The following is an 18,004-nucleotide window of genomic DNA, read 5'->3' as shown; positions in this document are numbered from 1 at the left end:
CCAGCAGCAGGAAAGGCTTCCTCACAGCCTCCTGTCCCCCAGTCTGGGACAGCGCCAGCTGGACTCAGATCAGTGGGGCCAGGCCTGCGCCTGCCACCGCCCAAGAGGCTGCTTATCTCTGGCCTCCTCCCCCAGCTCAAGGCCTGGAGCTTAGAGAGAGGTGAGCCACTGTGCAGCTGCTCCCCGGGCTGTTGCCCTGGGGACAGGAAGGTGCTGGCCCCACCCCACCTGGGACCCAGACCCTCCCAGTTGTTTCCCAGGGCACACAGAGGACACCCAGCCTCCACCTGGACCGGAGGACCTCACCTGGGAGGAGATGCAATGGGTGTCCCAAAGCTGCCGTCTCAAGTAGCCTCATGCTGCTGACTCCAGACCACAGACTCGGGCCCTTATTACAGGCAGCCTGGCCCAGGGGCCTGCCTGGGCCCGGCTGGCTGGAGAGGTGACCGGCAGGCAGTGTGTCAGACACAGCTGGCCCCTGCAGAGCCAGCCGCCTCTGCTCCCCTCTGCGAGGTGCACCGAGGTGGGGTCCCGGCCTTCAGCTTCCTTTGCCAGCCCCAGTGTCGGACGGGGCCTCAGGTTCTGGGTTTCCCTGTCAGTCCTAGAGGCCCCTCGAGGAGGTGCGGCTGGGGCTGGGCTGGCGCCCCCAGAGGCTCACCTCCCTCCCGGCTCCTGGCTCTCCAGGGCTCCCAATGGCTGCCCTGCTCCAGCCTCTGCCTGGGTCCTCCTGTGCCTTCTCCTTGGTGTGTGTGTCTCCTCTCGAGCTGTCATTACATTTGGGGCCATCTCAATCTGGGAGGATCTCACCCTTCACTTAACTACATCTGCAAAACAGACTCATGGGCTCAGGCTCTAGGAACAGGTGTCTGGGGGCCCCATGCAGCCCACCAGGTCCTTCTCTCTTCTGCTTGATTCTCCCTGCTTTGACTCCTGCCTCTCGCAGGCCCCTGACAACTGAGCCGTCTAGTCACAACATACATCAGGCAAGGATCCTGCCCTGCTCCAAGACCTGCCAGGGCTCCCCAGTGCCCTCAGAATAAAATCCATACTCCTCCCCACAATCACTGAAAATCCTCTAGAACCTCTGGAAATTGCTTGGGATTCAAAGCCCCCCACTCTATTGCAAATGCACACAGAAGAGTCAGTCCAGAGGCCACGGCTGCAGAGGAACCACCTGAGGAGAAACCAAAGACGCTGCCCATGCATGTCCTCATGGCTGTGGCCTGCACCCTCCCTTGGCGGGCCAGGCTGGTCTCCCAAAATGCTTTGGGATCCTCCTTCATTTCTGCCTCCAAGATTGGCACTGCTGAGAAGTCTCTGTCATTGAGCCCACACCTCTGTTGACCTTGAAGAAACTGGGCGCATCTGAAGTATTGGTGTCGGGGTATTGTATTGCTCGGGGTTCTCAAGTGAAGACTGCTTAAGCAGAAGACATGGTAGACCTTTCCTCAGGCTTCCAGGGTGTGTCTCTCCAGTTGGAAACAGGCACTGCTGGTGGAGATGTGCTCGGGATGACGAGCTCACTGAAGGAGACACTGTAGAGAGGGCAGGAGCCATTCTGGGTGTTCTAGCTGGTGAGGAGCCCCTGGGTCCTGTTGGAGGTGCCGTTGGGAAGCCCACAGATGGAAAGGGCCCAGATGGTTCCAGACCTGTAGGCAAGGGGCCGAAAACACCCGGAATCATCCCTCAGATCTCTGCAGGGGAACCAGGCAGACTGGCCTAGCTTGGCCCTAGCTGGCCATGGTCAACCTGAGCTGATGACTGGTGATGGGCAGACCGGGAGAGCACTGTGTGCCACTGACGGTCATCAGCCAGAAAGGTCTCAACGATGGCTCTGATAGGAAGAAGCAGCGGTATCGTACCCAGGCTGCAAACCACCATTGCCCGCTGGTGAGGAGGCTCAGAAGCAGACACTGTGAAGGTGCATCACGGAGGTGTTCACTGCTGCTCCTGAGCTGCCCCTCTTCAGTACACGGCCCTCCCTCTGGCTGTTCTGTGAGAGCATGTCCCAGAGATGAGGCCAGGCAGGCTCTGCCCATCTCTGAGACTTACCCAACAGGCTGCGATTGCTCCGTGGATGCCGGGTCTGGCCGGAGGCCAGTCCTGGTGATGATGGGTCTTTTGGTGGCAGCTTCTTGACTGCTTCACCAGTCACAGAAACAGGCTGGTGATGTGTCTGCTTATATTCCTACCCACGTCGTTTCCGTCACGGAGGGACAGATCTTCTCGGACACGGAGCTGTTCTGTGAAGGTGTCTGCCTGCTGGGACCCGGGTTGGGTCTGCTCCGCCTGTCAGGGCTGTGAAGCACGTGGCAGGTACCATGCGCTGGAGTGGGCTCCATAGTGTGAGGTGGCTGCTTTTGCCCAGTTGGCTCTGATCTTGGTGCTGACACTCACTGACTCTTGAGTGTGGTGTGGGTCTGACCGAGAGGCTGAAGCAGGCACAGTGTTGTCCTGTGTCTACTGAAGAAGAAGCGGCCGCAGTCGGCGCGGGTGTGAGGGCCTACCTTGATAAACTGGAGCCCAGTGAGATGACAGTCAGAGAATGCTTTCATGTCTCATGGGATCAGTCCACGCCAAGCCCTCTTGGGCAATATCAGGGCTGATGGAAAGATCTCAGAAGGGTCAGATGCAAAGCTAAAAACTTCTTGGCCGGATTCCTCGCGTAAAGTATGGATTCACATCAAATACTGGTTTGGGGGCTGGGATTGTGGCTCATTGGTAGAGCACTTGTTTGATCCTCAGCACCACCACATTAAAAAAATAAATAAAAATTGGGCTGGGGATGTGGCTCCAGCGGTCAGTGGTAGCACGCTCGCCTGGCATGCGCGAGGCCCTGGGTTCCATCCTCAGCACCACATACAAATAAAGATGTTGTGTCCGCTGAAAACTAAAAAATAAATATTAAAAAATTCTCTCTCTCTCTCTCTCTCTCTAAAATAAATAAATAAACAAACAAATAAAAATAAAGATATTGTGTTCCAGCTACAACTAAAAAAAAAAAACACTGGTCTGGTTTCATCCTCATTTCTTCTAGTCGCAGTGTTTCCATTTATAGAAGGGTCACTCTCATACTCTTTTTAAGGCCCTTGCTCAGCATCTGCAGGGCCATCTGAAGTGGCCACCCACCCTTCACTGCTGGCACTCTTTCCTGCCCAAGGGCGTCTCAGCCTCCCTCACATTGCCTCCTTGGGACCCGCCCGGCTCCCTCCCATCCCTGAGCTGCCCCATGAAAGTCAGGAACCCCAGCCTGTTCTGCGCCGCCCCCCCTGGATGCAGAGATGGCCTTGATTTGTCAGCTCTGACAATACACTCTCGTGTGTCTCTGCCTGGCCTTTCATTTCCCGCTCCCCATCTCCTGGCTCCTCGCTTTCCTGTACAGAAATCAGTTGGAAATAAAAGTTCCGGGCTGGGGCTGGGGCTGGGGCTGGGGCTGAGCACTGATCCTCAGCACCACATAGCAATACATGAAATAAAGGCATGCTGTCCACCGACCACTACGCAAAAACCTGATGAATAAATAAACAAATGAAAAGCTCCATGTTGGTAGTAAAAAACCCACCACAGGGGGCACGAGGGGGGACGCCAAGCCCACCCAGGCCTGAGGCTGAGGGGGAGGGTCTGAGCGCCAGGGCAGCCTGGGCAACTCAGCAAGGCCCTGTCTCAAAGTCACCCTGGCGGGCACGCTCCGTCCCCAGCACCACAGAACACAGAAGCCCAGGAGCCAGGGGCTGGCTGCAGATGTGCAGGGGGGTGGGGGAAGTCCAGCAGCACGTGGCCAGCTCCCTCCCTGGAGGCAGGTGACTGAATGCAGAAGGACCCACCAGGAACAGGTGTCCCATGGTGTCCCAGCCCTGAGACAGGGAAGCAGAAAGGGGCCTCTCTAGGCGAGCGCCCTTCCCCTCTCGAGGCCAGTCCAGGAAGTCCTGCTAGTCCTCACAGGCTGCACCCAAAGCCAGAGACGGGGAGGACACCCAGACCTGGGGTCCCGTCTCTCCAGGGAGGGTGTGGGCCCCAGAGAGCAGATCTGGCCCTTGGCTCTCCCACAGAGGGTTGAGGGCACTGGAGGAAGCAGGAGCCCGATGGCCAGGAGGCCAGGAGTGAAAGGGCAAAGTGCGAGGGCTGCCCTCCACTGTACTGTCCTCAGCACAGACCAGGACCCGCACATGAACAGATAAAGAAATAAAAGCAGCCACGACTTGTGGTGGTGCCCCTGCACGTGTGCCCTGGACACCAGTGCCCTGGACACCAGTGGCCTGGACCCGGGCCGCAGTCCAGGGGCAGCACACTGCTCAGCGGGCAGGGCCCCCCAGCCCCTGGAGGGAATGAGTAAAAAAACAAAATGCAACCTTCATTTATTTATTTTTTTTTTAATTTGAATTTCAAGTTTAACTGGGTGTCCCCGTTTGTATCTTAAAAACCCTTGCCATGCCGTCTGTCCCTGGTAGGCAGAGGGGCCAGGACAGAGCAGAGCAGGGACTCAGGTGCTGGCCTGCTGAGCAGGGCTCGGGGCAGTGGCTCAGGGCAGTGGCTCCAGGGAGGGGCCAGAGCAAGCCCTGGAGGTGGCCTGGTGTGGGCTTTGTTTGGAGAACAAAGGCCAAGGCTTCTTGGCAGCCCTGAAACCTCCCAGGGCTGGACTTGCCGGAGGCTGGGTAGGGCAGGAATTCCGCAGCCCAGCCTTGTTTGTGACCTGCAGGGCTCTGATGCCAGCTGGCCTCCCCGTCCTGCACGTAGCTCCGGACCCCCTGTGATTCTCCAGCCTGAAGGCTTCCTGCCTGGGCTCTGGGCAGCTCAAGGCTCCCAGGCTCCTGAGCTGCACCTCACTGTGTGCAGGGAACCTCCACAGTCCCCGCCCTGAGTCGGGGCCCCTAGACCCCGCACCCTGCCTAGCCTCCTCCTGGAAGCAACTGCTCCCCAGGGGCCTCTGCCTGTGCTGCCTTCCCCTTCCCGTGGACATGCCCTTCCCTGCCACTCCTGAGCAAATTCACGTGCCCCTCCAAGGAGTCGCCCACCTCTTGGCAAGAGCCGGCACCGATACCTCATTACATCTCCCGCTGTTTCTTGGTACAGGGGATGGAGCCCAGGGGTGCCCCACCGCCGACCTACTCCCCCAGCCCTTTTTAATTGTTTGTCTGTCTGAGACAGGGTCGAAGTTGCCCAGGCTGACTTCAAACTTGCCACCCTCCTGCCGTGGCCTCCAGGGTCAGTGCCACCGACATGGCCTCTGCCCCCGGGCTTCTCCCAGCTTTCTATCCGAGCTGTATCTCACCGATTCACCCCGCAGCCAGGCACAGAGGCCACACCTGTGGTTCCGGTGACCTGGGGGCCACGCAGGAGGGTGGCAAGTTCGAGGGCAGCTGGGCAGCTCAGCTCTACCTGGCTTCACAACATCCCATCACCCCAACAGGAAGCCTGTTCCCATGAGCTGCCCCCAACCCCCATCCCATCCCCTGGCACCCACGAACCCATGTCCCATCTCTGAACTGGTCTGTTCTGGTCATTTCCCATTAAGTGCCTGGTTCTCACCCTCAAGGTCCACCTGCAGGTGACACAGACCTGGATGGTGGGACAGGAAGTTAAAGGTGTGAGTCTACACACGTGCTCTGGAAGCCATCTGCCTGGGGCGACTCTGGCCCTGCCTGGGAGCCACATTCCTTAGCAAAGCACCTGCCTGCAAGAGCACAAAGTCCCCAAAGGGGACTCTCAGGATCTTACCAGACTCCAGGACTCAGCCAGGGAATGAGACCCCAAGCCCCCAGCTGTCAAATCTGTAAGGACAAGTTTCAATCAGACCAGGTCAGCACAGGCAAGTGACCCAGGTCTGCCTGTCCTCAGAGTCCAGTTCCCTCCCTGGGGTAAGGCTCTGGGCACAGGGACCCAAAGGTCTGATGGGCCCTGCTACAGGAGGGCTGGAGGCACCTTCTGTCCCTCTCCTCCCCAGAGGGTCCACGGTCTCCCTTCCCCCAGAATCCCACTCCCCCTTTTCCGACCTCTTCTAATAAACTCAGGCCTGCTCCTCTGACATCCTGGCCCGGTCGGTCCCAGGATGCATGGCCTTGACCTCTGACATGGCCTGCCGGGCCAGGTGCCACACGGCCGCCCTGAGAGTGTCCCTCCGCCCACCCAGGGATGCTCCAGGCCGCTGGGTGCTGCCTGCTGTGTATGTGGGTGCCGGAGTCTGGGTGTGAACCGGGCCTTCGCTGCTCTTGGGTACATGCCTAGGAGAATTGCTGAGCAGGGGCTGAGGGTGGGGGTCTGTGGCTAGCACTTGCCTAGCACTCAGGAGACCCCAGATTCCATCCCTAACATCACAAAGAAAGAAAAAGAAAAGAAAAAAAAACAAACATGGGTTAAACAGAAGTGCATTTAGGCTCCTCTGGGCTGCCTCCCGGTGGCTGTGCCAGCCTGTGTCCCTGGCAGCAGTGTGAAAGTCCCAGCTTTGAATTCTCACCAGATCTACCATCTGGTTTTCAGACCCCGGCCCTCCTGGGAGTGGCCAGTGAGCCCCATCCCACCTGGCTACAGTCCTGAGGGAGTTTCCCTGTGGGCTGACCGTGTTGAGTCAGACACACACACACACACACACACACACACACACACACACACACGGTGCCTTCTGGCATCTGTAGGGTTCCTTGGGATCCAGATCCTTGGCGCCCTTTATCTTATGCATTCTTCACAGTGCTGCAGAGGAACCCGGGCCTGGGGCCTGCTAGGCCAGGGCTCTACCACTGAGCCACACCCAGCCCCTTGGCCCATTTTTAAATCACCATTGAATGGAGGGGGGCGGTGTTGCACGGGGCGTGTGTTTAATGGACACAAACCCTTTATTTTATTCGTTTTTATGTGGTGCTGAGGATCAGACCCAGTGCCTCACACATGCCAGGCAAACACTCTGCCACTGAGCCCCGGCCCCAGCCCCTTGAATCACATTCCTTATATGCTCTAGATATGTCCCTTATCAGATGCAGGATTTGCAAATAATTCCTCTTTCTATGGACTGTCTTTCACTTTCTTGGTGTCCTGGAAGAACAGAAGTTTTTGCTTTTGAGACTGTGAGAGGCCCTGGGATTATTCCAGCACATAAAAAAAAGGGGGGGGGGAGGAGGAGGAAGAGAAAGAAAAAGAAGGGTTTTAGTTCTGATGCAGGGTCCCTTCTCTTGCAGCCATCTGTCCTCTCTGGGGACCAGCAGCTACTCCCACAAGGCCAGGTAGAGCCCACCCTAATGGCTGTCTGAAGTTCTGTCATCTGTTGTTATTCCTGCACGTGGTGTCCCCAGGGTTGGGTTCCCAAAGAAAACACAGAACTGGAAGCCAGTTAGATCTAAATTTCCTTTGTGTGATGGCCCAAAACCTGTACAGGAAACACGCCGAGAAACAATTTGCTCTCCCTCTGGGTCTAATCTGAGGGCCAATCGGCTACTGCTGAGGCAAGGGACCTTCCTCTCACTGAACTTAGCACCGGCCTTTCTTTCTTTTTCTTTTTTTTTTTTCGATGCAATTTACACGATATAAATTATACCTCCAAAAAAGGCAAGAAAAACAAAAATAAGCTAAAATTTACCTTTTTAAATTATTCACAAAAGCTGTACTTCTATCTTATATCAAAAAAATGTGCCATTTTCACCAATTTCAACCTGAAACCTTTAGAAATAACGGAGCAAGCATGGTATGGAGCATCCCTGTTGAAAGTGTTACCGCTGTTGACCGGTGACGTGACGAGTCCTTGCTTCCCCAATGTTGAAGAATAACACCAGAGGCACGCCCAGGCAAGGTCAGAGTAGAAATCAGAAGTTTATTAAAGGACAGCAGAAAAGACTTCTCCCGGAGGAAGCAGGGGACCCAAGAGGTGGAACCCGTGGAAGTGCCGTTGTCTCCCATTTTTATAGTTTTGATGATGGAATGCGAGGGGGAAGGGTTAGGACACAGGTGGGCCAAACAAGTAATCTGGGCAGGAAGGACTTCATTATCACTTTTGGGGATGGGTTTATCAGTTCTCTGGGATGGGCTATCTCCAAATCTGTTGGGGGCTGTTTCCTGGGTTTCTCTGGGGTGGACTTTGGCCTAGGGCCTTTCCGGGACTTCATTAAAATTCCATGAGTTGTCCTGTGTTTCCCGGAATCATGGTCAGCATGGCCTCCATTTTAGATTTCACTCGATATTAGACCCGATTTACCTAACTACACTGACTACCTAATTTTAAATCTGGCTTCAAAAGAAGAACAAGGCTCCTGGTAGGAGAAAATGCCCATTTATTGAGGAACAGCTCTGCATATTTATAACCCCAGAGGTTTGGGAGGCTGGGGCAGTGAGTTCACAGCCAATCTCAGCAAGTGAGGCTCTGTCTCAAAAAATAATAACAATAAGGGCTGGGGGTGTTTCTCAGTGGTTAAGCACCCGGGGCTCAACCCCCAGTACCAGAAATAAGTAAGTAAGGAAAACACGCAGCAGGAAGCGAGCAGCCGCGCCCCACCTCCGGGCACCCTGGGCCCCACCCCCAAGTCCCCGGCGGCCCCCCAGGGTCACGTGCTGCTGCTCTGCCGCCGGCTTCCGTAGCTGGTGCCCGCCGGACTGGCTCCGGCATACGTGCGTGTGCGCGCGTGCGCAGGGCGTGGCGTCCGGCGTGCCCCGCCCTGTGACGCCACTGGCGTGCGCGCGCCCGGCAGCTTTCCCCGCTCTACTTATAGCGCCAGGGCAGGGTCGGGAGCGGGGACGACGGGCGACATGGCGGCGGTGCTGCTGGTGCTGGGCTTCGCGCTGCTGGGCGTTCAGGGCGCCTCCGCGGCGGGTGAGGAGCAGGCGGGTCCGCGGGTCCCGGGGCGGGGGGGGGGGTGTGGAGGGGCTGGGACTGGAGGAGGGACGCCGCCTGGAGTCCCCACCCCGAGGACCCGGGGGAGAGGTGACCCTGGGGTTTCTCGCGGTACTGCCGTGCCTCGGGCGATGTCCCCGAGGTTTGATGGGGCCCTTGGGGGACGAGAGTGGAGTGGCCCCCGCCGGGGGTGACCTTGGGGGTTCTCAGGGGGTCCTTCGGGGAATGGGAGTGGAGGGGGTATTGTGGGGGGCCCTGGGCCCCGTGGATGGGGCTGGAGAAGTGCTGCTGGAGATCCTCACGGGACAGTAGTACCGGGGCAGCAACCCAGGATTTGGGGGAGATGGAGTGAAGGAGGTCTCCAGCTGGGGGTCCGCACCCCTAGGGACAGCAGCGCTCAGGGGTGACGTCGCGAGGTTTGGGGGCCCTGGGCTAAGGGCGGCCTCGTGCCTCAGGGAGCCTCAACAAAAGGGGGACAAAATGGAGGGGTGCTGCCAAGATGAGAAGCCCCTGATCCTGCTGGTGCTTGGAAGCAGGAAAAGACCCTGGGAAGTTCCTGGGGGTAACAGTGCCATTAGCGCTCTCCCCAGTATCCCTGCCTGGATGTGTGGGTGCAAAACCTCTCACCACGTTTTGGAGGTGAGCTCTCCTGTCTGACCCGGTAGGGGAAGGATCAGTCCTGGAAGAGTGCCTCAGGCATTGGCGGTGGCCACCTGCCTTGCCTTTGGCAAGGGGAGGGAGACCCGACTCGGGGTTTTTTGTTTGTTTTATATTTATTTTTTAGTTGTAGTTGGACACAGTATCTTTGTTTCACTTATTTATTTTTATGTGGTGCTGAGGATTGAACTCAGGGTCTTGCTCCTGTGTGGCAGGCGCTCTACTGCTGAGCCACCATCCCTGCCCCCCAACTCAGGGCTTTTGAGGAGCCCCTCTGGATTGGAATCAGGGCTTCAGGCTGGTCCAGTGCCTGCCCAACCCATGTGCACAGATTGGACGCTGTGGGGCACATCCATGGTGGCCCATCCTGCCTGGGTATGCATACAGCCCTGGCACCTCTGTGACCTGTGCTGCTGGGACCACGTGCAAGGAATGGCCCTGGAACTGTCGGCTCTGGGCCTGGAGGAATTATCATTCTTGGTGGGATTTGGACCCTGTCTCCATCTGGCACACATGCATGCTTCCTGAGTCTGGTTGTACTGCCTTCTCAAATGCTGTCTGACCTGAGGTAGAGTGAGACGGTGTCTAGTCCTTTTCCTCCTTGACGAGTGGGCAAATGGAGGCCTAGGAGGGGAGTCAGGTGTTCAAGGCAGCAGGGACATGGCCTCAGCCTCCCCGGTTAAAGCAGAAAGTGCTGTTTTGGTAGACTTGGTGGCATTGGTGCTCAGTGCTGCACACGGGGGCCTTCTGGGAAGAGGGCCAAGGGGTGTTTTCCAGAAGAGCAAGACAGCATTCTTGCTTCATGGGGGGAATTTTCTTCCTTTTTTTGAGACCCCTATTTGGCACTAGATTAAGATCCATTGCACAGGAAATGAAGGCAAAACCCAAGGTCTGCTGCAAGGGGGTCAGGGCTGTAGCCAGGCAGCAGTGCCTGAGCAGTAGATGACAGGGCATTGGATAGGGGCCAGGAAGGGGGCTGCCAATAGCAGAAGCTTCACCAGTGCTTCTGACCCACTTTAGCGTTTCCTTGTCTGTAATCAAAAAGGCCCTTTATTGGCCTCCTCCCAGGCAAAAGCCTTAGTCCCCCAGTGAGGCTGGCTCTCTGGGTGATACAGATAGGAGCCCCCACAAGGTGAATGCAGAAGATAAACTGCGGTGGGGAGGGGCTGAAGCCCCACTGGCCCTGCCTGGATTGGTTCAGTGCTCTGCCACGGTGGCTAAGTGGGTAGAGGACCTTCGCCTTGCCCAGAGCCTAAGCAGGTTTATGCCAGCAGAAGGCTGAACAGCTGGCAGACCCCCTGCTCTCCCTTGAGTGGCACAGGGAGCTGTTGTGCCCCGGCAGTCTCTGTGGTGTGGGAGGTGTGCAGGGACACCTGGGATGTGTCTGTGCTTGCTTATCTGACTTTCAGGCTTTGCCCTTGAAGTGACTCAGAGCCTGAGGGTCAGGGTGCAGAGCACCCCCCTGCACAGAGTGGATGCTCCTACATTTTGTGGTGCTGGGGGTTCCACCCGTTTCCTCTGAGTGACCATGCTAGCTTTTCCTGGCCAGCCTGCTCCTCAGAAGCTGGCACTGGGACCCTCCCAAGATGGGCACCTGGGGTGGGATATGCTAGCCATTTGATGCCCACAGCCAGCCTCCCAGCACGTTCTCCCCAGTCCTGGCAGCTCTGCTGTGGGGGAGGAGGGAAGCTGGGCGTGGGCCGCCACTCTGTGCTCTCTGGGAGGGGCCCTCTACCATATACGGCTTACCCTGCAGTGGCCTGGCCTTATGCCCTGCCCGATTGCAAGTGGGCAGGGAGAGGGTGGCTGTTTTTAGATGAAGGTGAGTGCTGGAGTGGGTTGCAGATCACATGGCAGGATCTAGACTTGCCTTCTCCGGGCGGGTAGTGGAGGAACAGAAGCTCCCCTTGGCTTCTCTCTTGGGTGCTGGCATCACCCCCAAAGCTCTGCCCAGTGAAAGGCAGCCATAGGGTGCACTGTCCTTGTGTCTGAGGCCACTTGGAGGGAATGTGGACAGGACTGTGCATGAATCCTGGCTTCATTTCCCAAGAGACACCGACATTTCCAAGACTGAAGCAGAGAGGCCCCTCAGGGCAGATGTTCTGGTTCCCTCTGGTTCCCTGCATGACTGTCAGGCCCAGGTGTCCCCAGAGACCAGGCAGCCATGCCCAGTCCTGCAGACATCCACAGCACCTGGTGGAGAGGTGGGGCTAGGGTAGGGAAGAGTAAGGCCCAAGAGCCAAGGTGGTAGCTTGGGAGCCACTGCCCTGAAGCCCTTGGTGAAGGAAGGCTGAGCCCTGAAGCAGTCCCAGGCCAAGGAACCCCCTGCCCGCAGGCGGGAAGGCAGAGTTTCCTGCCCTGGCTCACTGCTCCCACTCTGCCCCAAGCTGCTGGTTCTGCAATCAGGGAAATCTCGTCTCCCACAGAACGTAGGTTACCCGGAGGTGATCTTCTCACAATAGAGGCAGTGCCAACAGTTGCTGACTCTGCATCTGCTGCCCTGCGGGCCTTGAAACCACTCAGGTGGACAGGCATCTTGCCCAGTCCCTGGAGCTGTGGGGCAGCTGCCTGCCTTGCCCCAGAGCAGAGGGCCTGCCTGTGCGTCTGCAGAAGTCTTGCCCTAGGCAGTATCAGAGCCTGCATCGGTGTCCTGCCACTCTACAGTTCTGAGACCCTTTGTCCCATTTCAGAGAAAGAACCTGCAGGTGACCAGTGGGGGGGGACTGAGGCCCCTTCCTGCCAGCGTGGCTGGTCCTGAGCCCCGCGCCCTCCACCAGGCGGGCTGTTCTCCATGCCTGCCTGGCTGTGGTTGCCCCGCCGAGATCCTGAGTGTGTCCTTGGGAAGGAGTGCCTGCCTTCCGCGGCAGGCCAAACAGAGCGCAGGGGCAGAGGACCTGTGCACGCTTGGGAGGCTCTGTAGTGCAGGTGTTCTCCATGGAGGGTACCAGGCTGAAGTGGGGTGCTGCCTGTGGGACCCCATTAGGAGGGCCATAAGAAGGGTTCTGACAGGCCTCAGTCACAGCCTCTGGCTTCCCAGTCTCGGGTCTAGTCTGAAGCTATCTGTGGCCTCGCCGTTGTGCTGTCTCTGGTGAGGACCTGGCCCAGGTGGGCACGTGCCAGGCTGAGCCCCGGTGGCTCTAGGGCCTGTGGTGTCCTCTTCTCCACCCAGCTGTGCCCAGCTCCTGCACAAGCTGGAGGGAAGCAGGGCTCGCTGCAGAAGGCCCTGGCCGCTGTGCATCCAGGCTTGTGATGTGGGTGTCCCAGCCAGCGCTGACCTGTGCCCTCGATTCTCCTCCCTCATAGTAATAGCGGCACTCACCCTCTCCCCATAGCTGGCTTCATCAAGTCTCCACTGTCCCAAGAGGGGTGGGCGGGGGGCCGTGTGGAACTGCACTGCCAGGCTGTGGGCAGCCCCGTCCCCGAGATCCAGTGGTGGTTTGAAGGGAACGGTCCCAATGACACCTGCTCCCAGCTCTGGGATGGCGCTCGGCTGGACCGCGTCCACATCCACGCCACCTACCGCCAGCATGCGGCCAGCAGCGTGTCCATCGAGAAGCTGACCACGGAGGATGCAGGCACCTACGAGTGCCGGGCCAGCAACGACCCCGACCGCAACCACCTGACCCGGGCACCCAGGGTCAAGTGGGTCCGTGCCCAGGCGAGCGTGGTGGTCCTCGAACGTGAGTGGCCGGGGTGCCTGCCTCAGTTGTCCTTCTGTGCCACCCGGTCCCTGGGTCCTGCTCCGTAGCATCCAGATGCCCCCCACCCAGCTCTCCGTCCCACTCCCCACCAAGGCCTTTCCTACCTGGACCCAGGACTCTCCGGTTACGGTGGGCTTGCTGTTCCGCGGGCCTGGGGTGGCCTGCAGGAGTAGGCAGGCCTGCCCTTTGCCCTGCGGTCTCTGCACCCTGTTTTGTCCCATCCATCTGCCTGCCCTGCTCTCCAGTGCCTGCCCGGCCCCCTGCACCCTGGCTGGCCTGTCTCCCTTGTGCGTCTGACCAGTGGGTCGGGACCTGCCACTGCGTGGCCACACTGAGCATCCACACGGCCGTGCTCAGCCCAGGAGCGGGACTTCCAGAACCTCTGGGGGCTTCTCAGCTTCTAGTTCTAGATGCTTTCAGGTTCGATTCCTGAAGGGTGTGTCGCAGCCAGCCAGGAGGTCTGCTCTGCTGGGGTGAGGGTCCCAGCAGTGCCCCAGAGCGGGGCAGGTGCCCTGGACAGCCGTGCTTTCCTCATTTGCGAAGGCCAGGCCTTTGTTGGGGGTATCATCGGCTCAGCTAGTCAGATGCCTGCAGAGGTGCCTCGGGTCAGCGCTGCAGCAGCAGGAGAGGCTCCTTGGATCGGGCAGTGGCCTTGGTCTGCAGTGAGGACACTGGTGGCTTGTATGGTCCTTGCGTCGTGTGCTGACCAGCTTACTTGGCTTCCTAGCGGGCACCATCATGACAACTGTGGAGGACATTGGTTCTAAGATGCGTCTCACCTGTGCCTTGAATCACAGCACCACCCAGGTCACTGGCCACCAGTGGGTGAAGGGTGACAAGGTGCTGAAAGAGGACGTCCTGCCTGACCTGCAGACAGTGTTTGAGTGAGTAAGGGGCTGCTGCCAGCAATCCTGTGCCCAGCGGGGTCCAGAGGGTCCGGGATCCCAGAGTGTCCTCGGAGGTGTGGGGGCAGTGCAGGCCGACCACCCCAACACTGGGGATACAGATGCCACTGTGTCCTCAGGGTGCTCTTGGGGGCCCTGTGCACAAGTGGAGGCCTCAGAAGCCAAGCACTGGGGCCCCTCTCTGCCTGCCCCATGGCTGGGCATTACCCTAATTGGGCCTTTTGTGTCAGGCTTACTGGGGCGGACGGACCATGAGTGCAGGCAGGGCTGGCAGCTACAGCAGGCTCTTTAAGTGGGTCCCTGACTGCCTCTGGTCTGCGTCCCCTCCTGAGGGCCTCCCTGGCGGGTCACTGCACACAGTCTTGACAGGACTGTGGTGGTTGGGTTAGGACAACCCTCTGTGAGCCACAGGCACCCTAAGGCCCCAGTTCCTGGGGGCAGGGCTGCCTGGCCATGAAGACCAAACTCACTCCTACCTAATTGCAGGGTGAACATGGAGGACAGCTCTGGCAGGTACTTCTGTGTCTTCCTCCCTGAGCCCGTGGGCAGGGCTGAGATCACAGTGAGGGGTAAGTGCTCGGCACAGGGCATCCTGTATGGGGCCTGGGCCAGGGTAGTCTGCCATGCCCTTCGGTGGGGGCGGGGGGGGGGCGGGGGTTAGCAGGGTCAGGAGCCCAGGAACAGTTCTGCAGGGCCTGGGTGTCGGACTCTCCTTGTTCTCTCCAGGGCCTCCCCATATCAAGGCTGCAAAGAAGTCTGAGCATGCCAATGAGGGGGAAGCGGTCACTCTGGTCTGTAAGTCAGAGTCTTACCCGCCTGTCACCGACTGGGCCTGGTACAAGATGGTCAACTCCCATTACCAGGTGAGGGCCCAAACTGGGACCCAGGGCTGCAGGACCACGGGTGGGAACCCAGAGCTCTCCCTCCAGTCTGACAAGGTCCCCCTAGGTCATCACCAACGGCTCCCAGAGCAAATTCTACGTGAGTTCTTCAGAAGCCAAGTCGGAGCTGCGCATCAAGGACCTGGACATGGGTACCGACCCTGGCACCTATGTGTGCAATGGCACCAGCCTGGAGGGCCAAGAGAAGGCCGAGATCACCCTGCGGGTGCGCAGCCGCCTGGCCGCCCTCTGGCCCTTCCTGGGCATCGTGGCTGAGGTGCTGGTGCTCGTCACCATCATCTTCATCTACGAGAAGCGGCGGAAGCCCGATGAGCCCCTGGATGGTGAGCTGCAGCCCCAGGAGCCTGGGGGTCAGGGAGCTCCTGGGGAGGGTCTGCCACACCTCACTGCCCCTCTCTCCTCCCTCGGCCTCAAGCTGGCATCCTCCACGGTAAGTGGTGCCTCAGGTACCTCTGACCGCTGGGGGCCTTGAGGATCTTGGCCCTGGTGAGCCTTTGACTGCATGGCGTAGCCTCAGGCGCCCTGATTGCCACCTGGGAGTGGCCCCTGCACACCCTACCCCAGGTGTGGGCCTGCATGCTTGCCACAGGGGCCTCGGCTGTGCTGCTGTCCTTAGCCGGGGTGCGGGCAAGGCCCAGGCCACAGTGCTTTTGAGGTGCTTGGCCAAGGTGAGGAGTGCCAGCTTTCTTGCACGGCCACTGCCTGGGAGGGACCCTGGGTGGCTGGCCCCTCTGGTGAGCCCCGAGGGAAGCTGCAGGTGTGCTGTGCAGACCTCTCCTGATGCCCGTCTCCTCTCTCCCACGTTGGCTGTGCCTACAGATGACGACGCAGGCGCGGCACCGCTGTAAGTGCTAGCTCACTGGGGGAGTGTTGGGGGCTCCGAGGTGTGTACCCAGACCTGCCCGGGTCCTTGGTGGGTGCCTCCCAGGCAGTCAGGGTGCTGCTCTGAGAGGGGTGGGCTGGGGAGGGCTCGGTCTCCAGCCAGGCGCCATGGGCTGAGGCCCTGCCCTGTTTCCCCAGGAAGAGCAGCAGTCACCACGTGAACGACAAGGGCAAGAATGTCCGCCAGAGGAACGCCACCTGAGCAGGTGCACGCCGACCCTGGGGCCCCAGGGACCCCCCGGGGTGAGGGCGGGGCTGGTATTTGAGGGACCCCTGCCTCTCCAGGCGCCCCAGGACTGGAGCCGTGTGCTGGAGCCCCGTGTCTGCGTCTCTGCCTCCAGCAGGAGTCCATCCCCGTGTCTGCAAGATCCCAGATTCTCAGCTCTGAGAGAACCCTCGGCCAGAGCGAGCCTGTCACAGGTTGCAGCGTGCCCCGTTTAGTTGAGACGCAGTAGGTTCTGTGCGTAGAATTCTGTTAGGTGTCCACCATTTAACTGTGTCACTGGAACCCTGGAGTGTCCGCCTCCCCCTGGCCACGCCTGGGCGTGTGGGTGGGTGGGTGGACCTCCCTAGCCCCCAGTCCAGTCTCCTGCCTCTCTGAGGCCAGTGCTCTGTGTTTGCCCTGGGCTTTGTGGAGATTTCTTCATGAAGTTTGCAGGTCTGTGGCTCAGTGGCAGCTCAGACCTCTTGATGGTGCAGGGGGCCTGCCTACCTACCCACTCACCTGCACAGTGACCCCTTCACTCTCCCAAGTGACCCCTACCCCCTCCCAATGTCTGTGTGCCAGAGGATGGGACTCCAGAACTCCCCAGCTCCAGCGGAGGATAGCAGCACCCTTTCCAGTGTTGGGCTGGGTGGGAACCCTACAATAAAGACTGACCCCACCCCGCCTCGTGCTCACCTTGGCTGTGATGACTGCAGGTGACAGGAGCCTGTGGGTGGAACCCAGGGCATCGAGCAGGGGTCACAGGTGAGGGAGGCCGATGGGCAGCTCAATTATCAGGGCAGGGCCAGGGAACAGGGAGGGCAGGTAGTAGGGCTGCAAGTCTCCAGGTACTGAGAGTGTGGGCACAACAACCCAGAAGCCAGGTCAACCTTGGGAGCTGGGCAGTGGTTGTACCTGTCTCAGCAACTTATTGAGGCCTCATCTCAAAATTGAGAATCAAAAGGTCTGGAGGTGCAGCTCGGTGGTGAAGCCCCTGGGTCCAGTCCCCATAACCACAAAATAAAACTGCAGGTTTCCTGCTGATGGCTGCTCTGGACAGCCCTCTTGCTGTCTCCTCTAAGTGCTCTGAGCCTGGTGCCACCTGCGCAGTGGTGAGGCCCGTGTGGTCTAGGAGGGGCAGCACTCTGTTCAGGGGCGACCTGGCTGGGCCTCCCTCCCGCTCCCTGTGGGGCAGTCTGCCTGCCAGTTCCTGCACAAGCCCACGGCACCTGAATGTGCTCCCACCCAGAAAAGGAGCCTTGATGGGTGCATTCCTACCTCAGGAAACAGGCAGGAGGATCGCAAGTTTGGGGCCAGCCCGGGCAGCTTAGACCCACTCAAGAGGAAAAGGCCAGGGTGTGTTCTGCCTCCTGCCTCACACAAGCCAAGGCCCCAAAGGCTGCCAAGGACAAAGTACCCACAGTGAGGGGCCCTGACCTCAAGAAGGGGTGCCTGGGCTGGAAGTGGAGCCCGACGGCAGAGCGCTTTCCTGGAATGTGTGGAGACACTGGGTTTGGCCCTTCACACCACCTAACGATGAACCCGATACAGGCATCTGTCCATCTACAGCTAAAAAGCTTTAGCAAAGAAGGGGTTGCCTGCCCCAGCAGCCACAGCAGGCCGGTGAGCAGTTCTGGGGAGATCCGTGCCTGGCTGGGACCCCAGAGCACAGCTCCGCCCTTCAGCTGGGCCAGCGGGGCGACACCCTTCTCAGGTTCCCAGAGAAGCAGGAGCCCGGTCAGTTAGGAAATTGGCATCTCCCAGGGGCTGGGGTAGGTTCAGAGAAACAGGAAAACCCTGGCCCATGGCCCGTTCCCGAGGCAAATGGGCAGCCCTGGGATGGGCCCTAGAGCCCAGGGTGCTCTGGGATGCACCTGGCCCTTCCCTCCACTACCACCAGAGGGCCACACACACCAACCAGGCCTGCCAGAGCACAAGAGTAC

At 59.2% G+C, this 18,004-nt stretch overlaps 1 protein-coding gene and 1 pseudogene across 3 annotated transcripts; both read left to right on the top strand.

The window, feature by feature from the left end:
* Positions 1-1,212: 1,212 nt before the first annotated feature.
* On the top strand, positions 1,213-6,188 carry LOC114105799 (ATP synthase subunit alpha, mitochondrial pseudogene; annotated as a pseudogene).
* A 2,490-nt stretch (positions 6,189-8,678) lies between these two features.
* On the top strand, positions 8,679-16,745 carry Bsg (basigin (Ok blood group)). Of its 3 annotated transcripts, XM_071604887.1 has the most exons (10): positions 8,704-8,788; positions 12,799-13,146; positions 13,895-14,051; positions 14,559-14,641; positions 14,799-14,935; positions 15,021-15,297; positions 15,390-15,404; positions 15,794-15,818; positions 15,995-16,062; positions 16,142-16,745. In XM_071604887.1, exons 1-9 carry the CDS (start codon positions 8,725-8,727, stop codon positions 16,056-16,058), a joined length of 1,170 nt encoding a protein of 389 aa, XP_071460988.1. In that variant the 5' UTR covers positions 8,704-8,724; the 3' UTR covers positions 16,059-16,062; positions 16,142-16,745. The 3 variants fall into 3 exon arrangements, with proteins under 3 accessions (XP_027808199.1, XP_071460988.1, XP_027808198.1); XM_027952397.2 differs by lacking the exon at positions 15,390-15,404 and having other exon boundaries at positions 8,710-8,788; XM_027952398.2 differs by lacking the exons at positions 12,799-13,146; positions 15,390-15,404 and having other exon boundaries at positions 8,679-8,788.
* The last annotated feature ends 1,259 nt before the right edge of the window (positions 16,746-18,004 follow it).

Source organism: Marmota flaviventris, chromosome 1 (genome assembly GCF_047511675.1).
Source record: "Marmota flaviventris isolate mMarFla1 chromosome 1, mMarFla1.hap1, whole genome shotgun sequence".
NCBI classification, from domain to species: Eukaryota; Metazoa; Chordata; class Mammalia; order Rodentia; family Sciuridae; genus Marmota; species Marmota flaviventris.
The sequence above is the reverse complement of the archived record's forward strand: the minus strand, read 5'-3'. Positions and strand labels throughout refer to the sequence as shown.

Coding starts and splice junctions, on each gene's coding strand:
- Bsg (XM_071604887.1), top strand. CDS start 8,725: ATGGCGGCGGTGCTGCTGGTGCTGGGCTTCGCGCTGCTGGGCGTTCAG. Junction 14,052..14,558: donor GACCTGCAGACAGTGTTTGA/GTGAGTAAGGGG, acceptor ACCTAATTGCAG/GGTGAACATGGAGGACAGCT. Junction 14,936..15,020: donor TGGTCAACTCCCATTACCAG/GTGAGGGCCCAA, acceptor AGGTCCCCCTAG/GTCATCACCAACGGCTCCCA.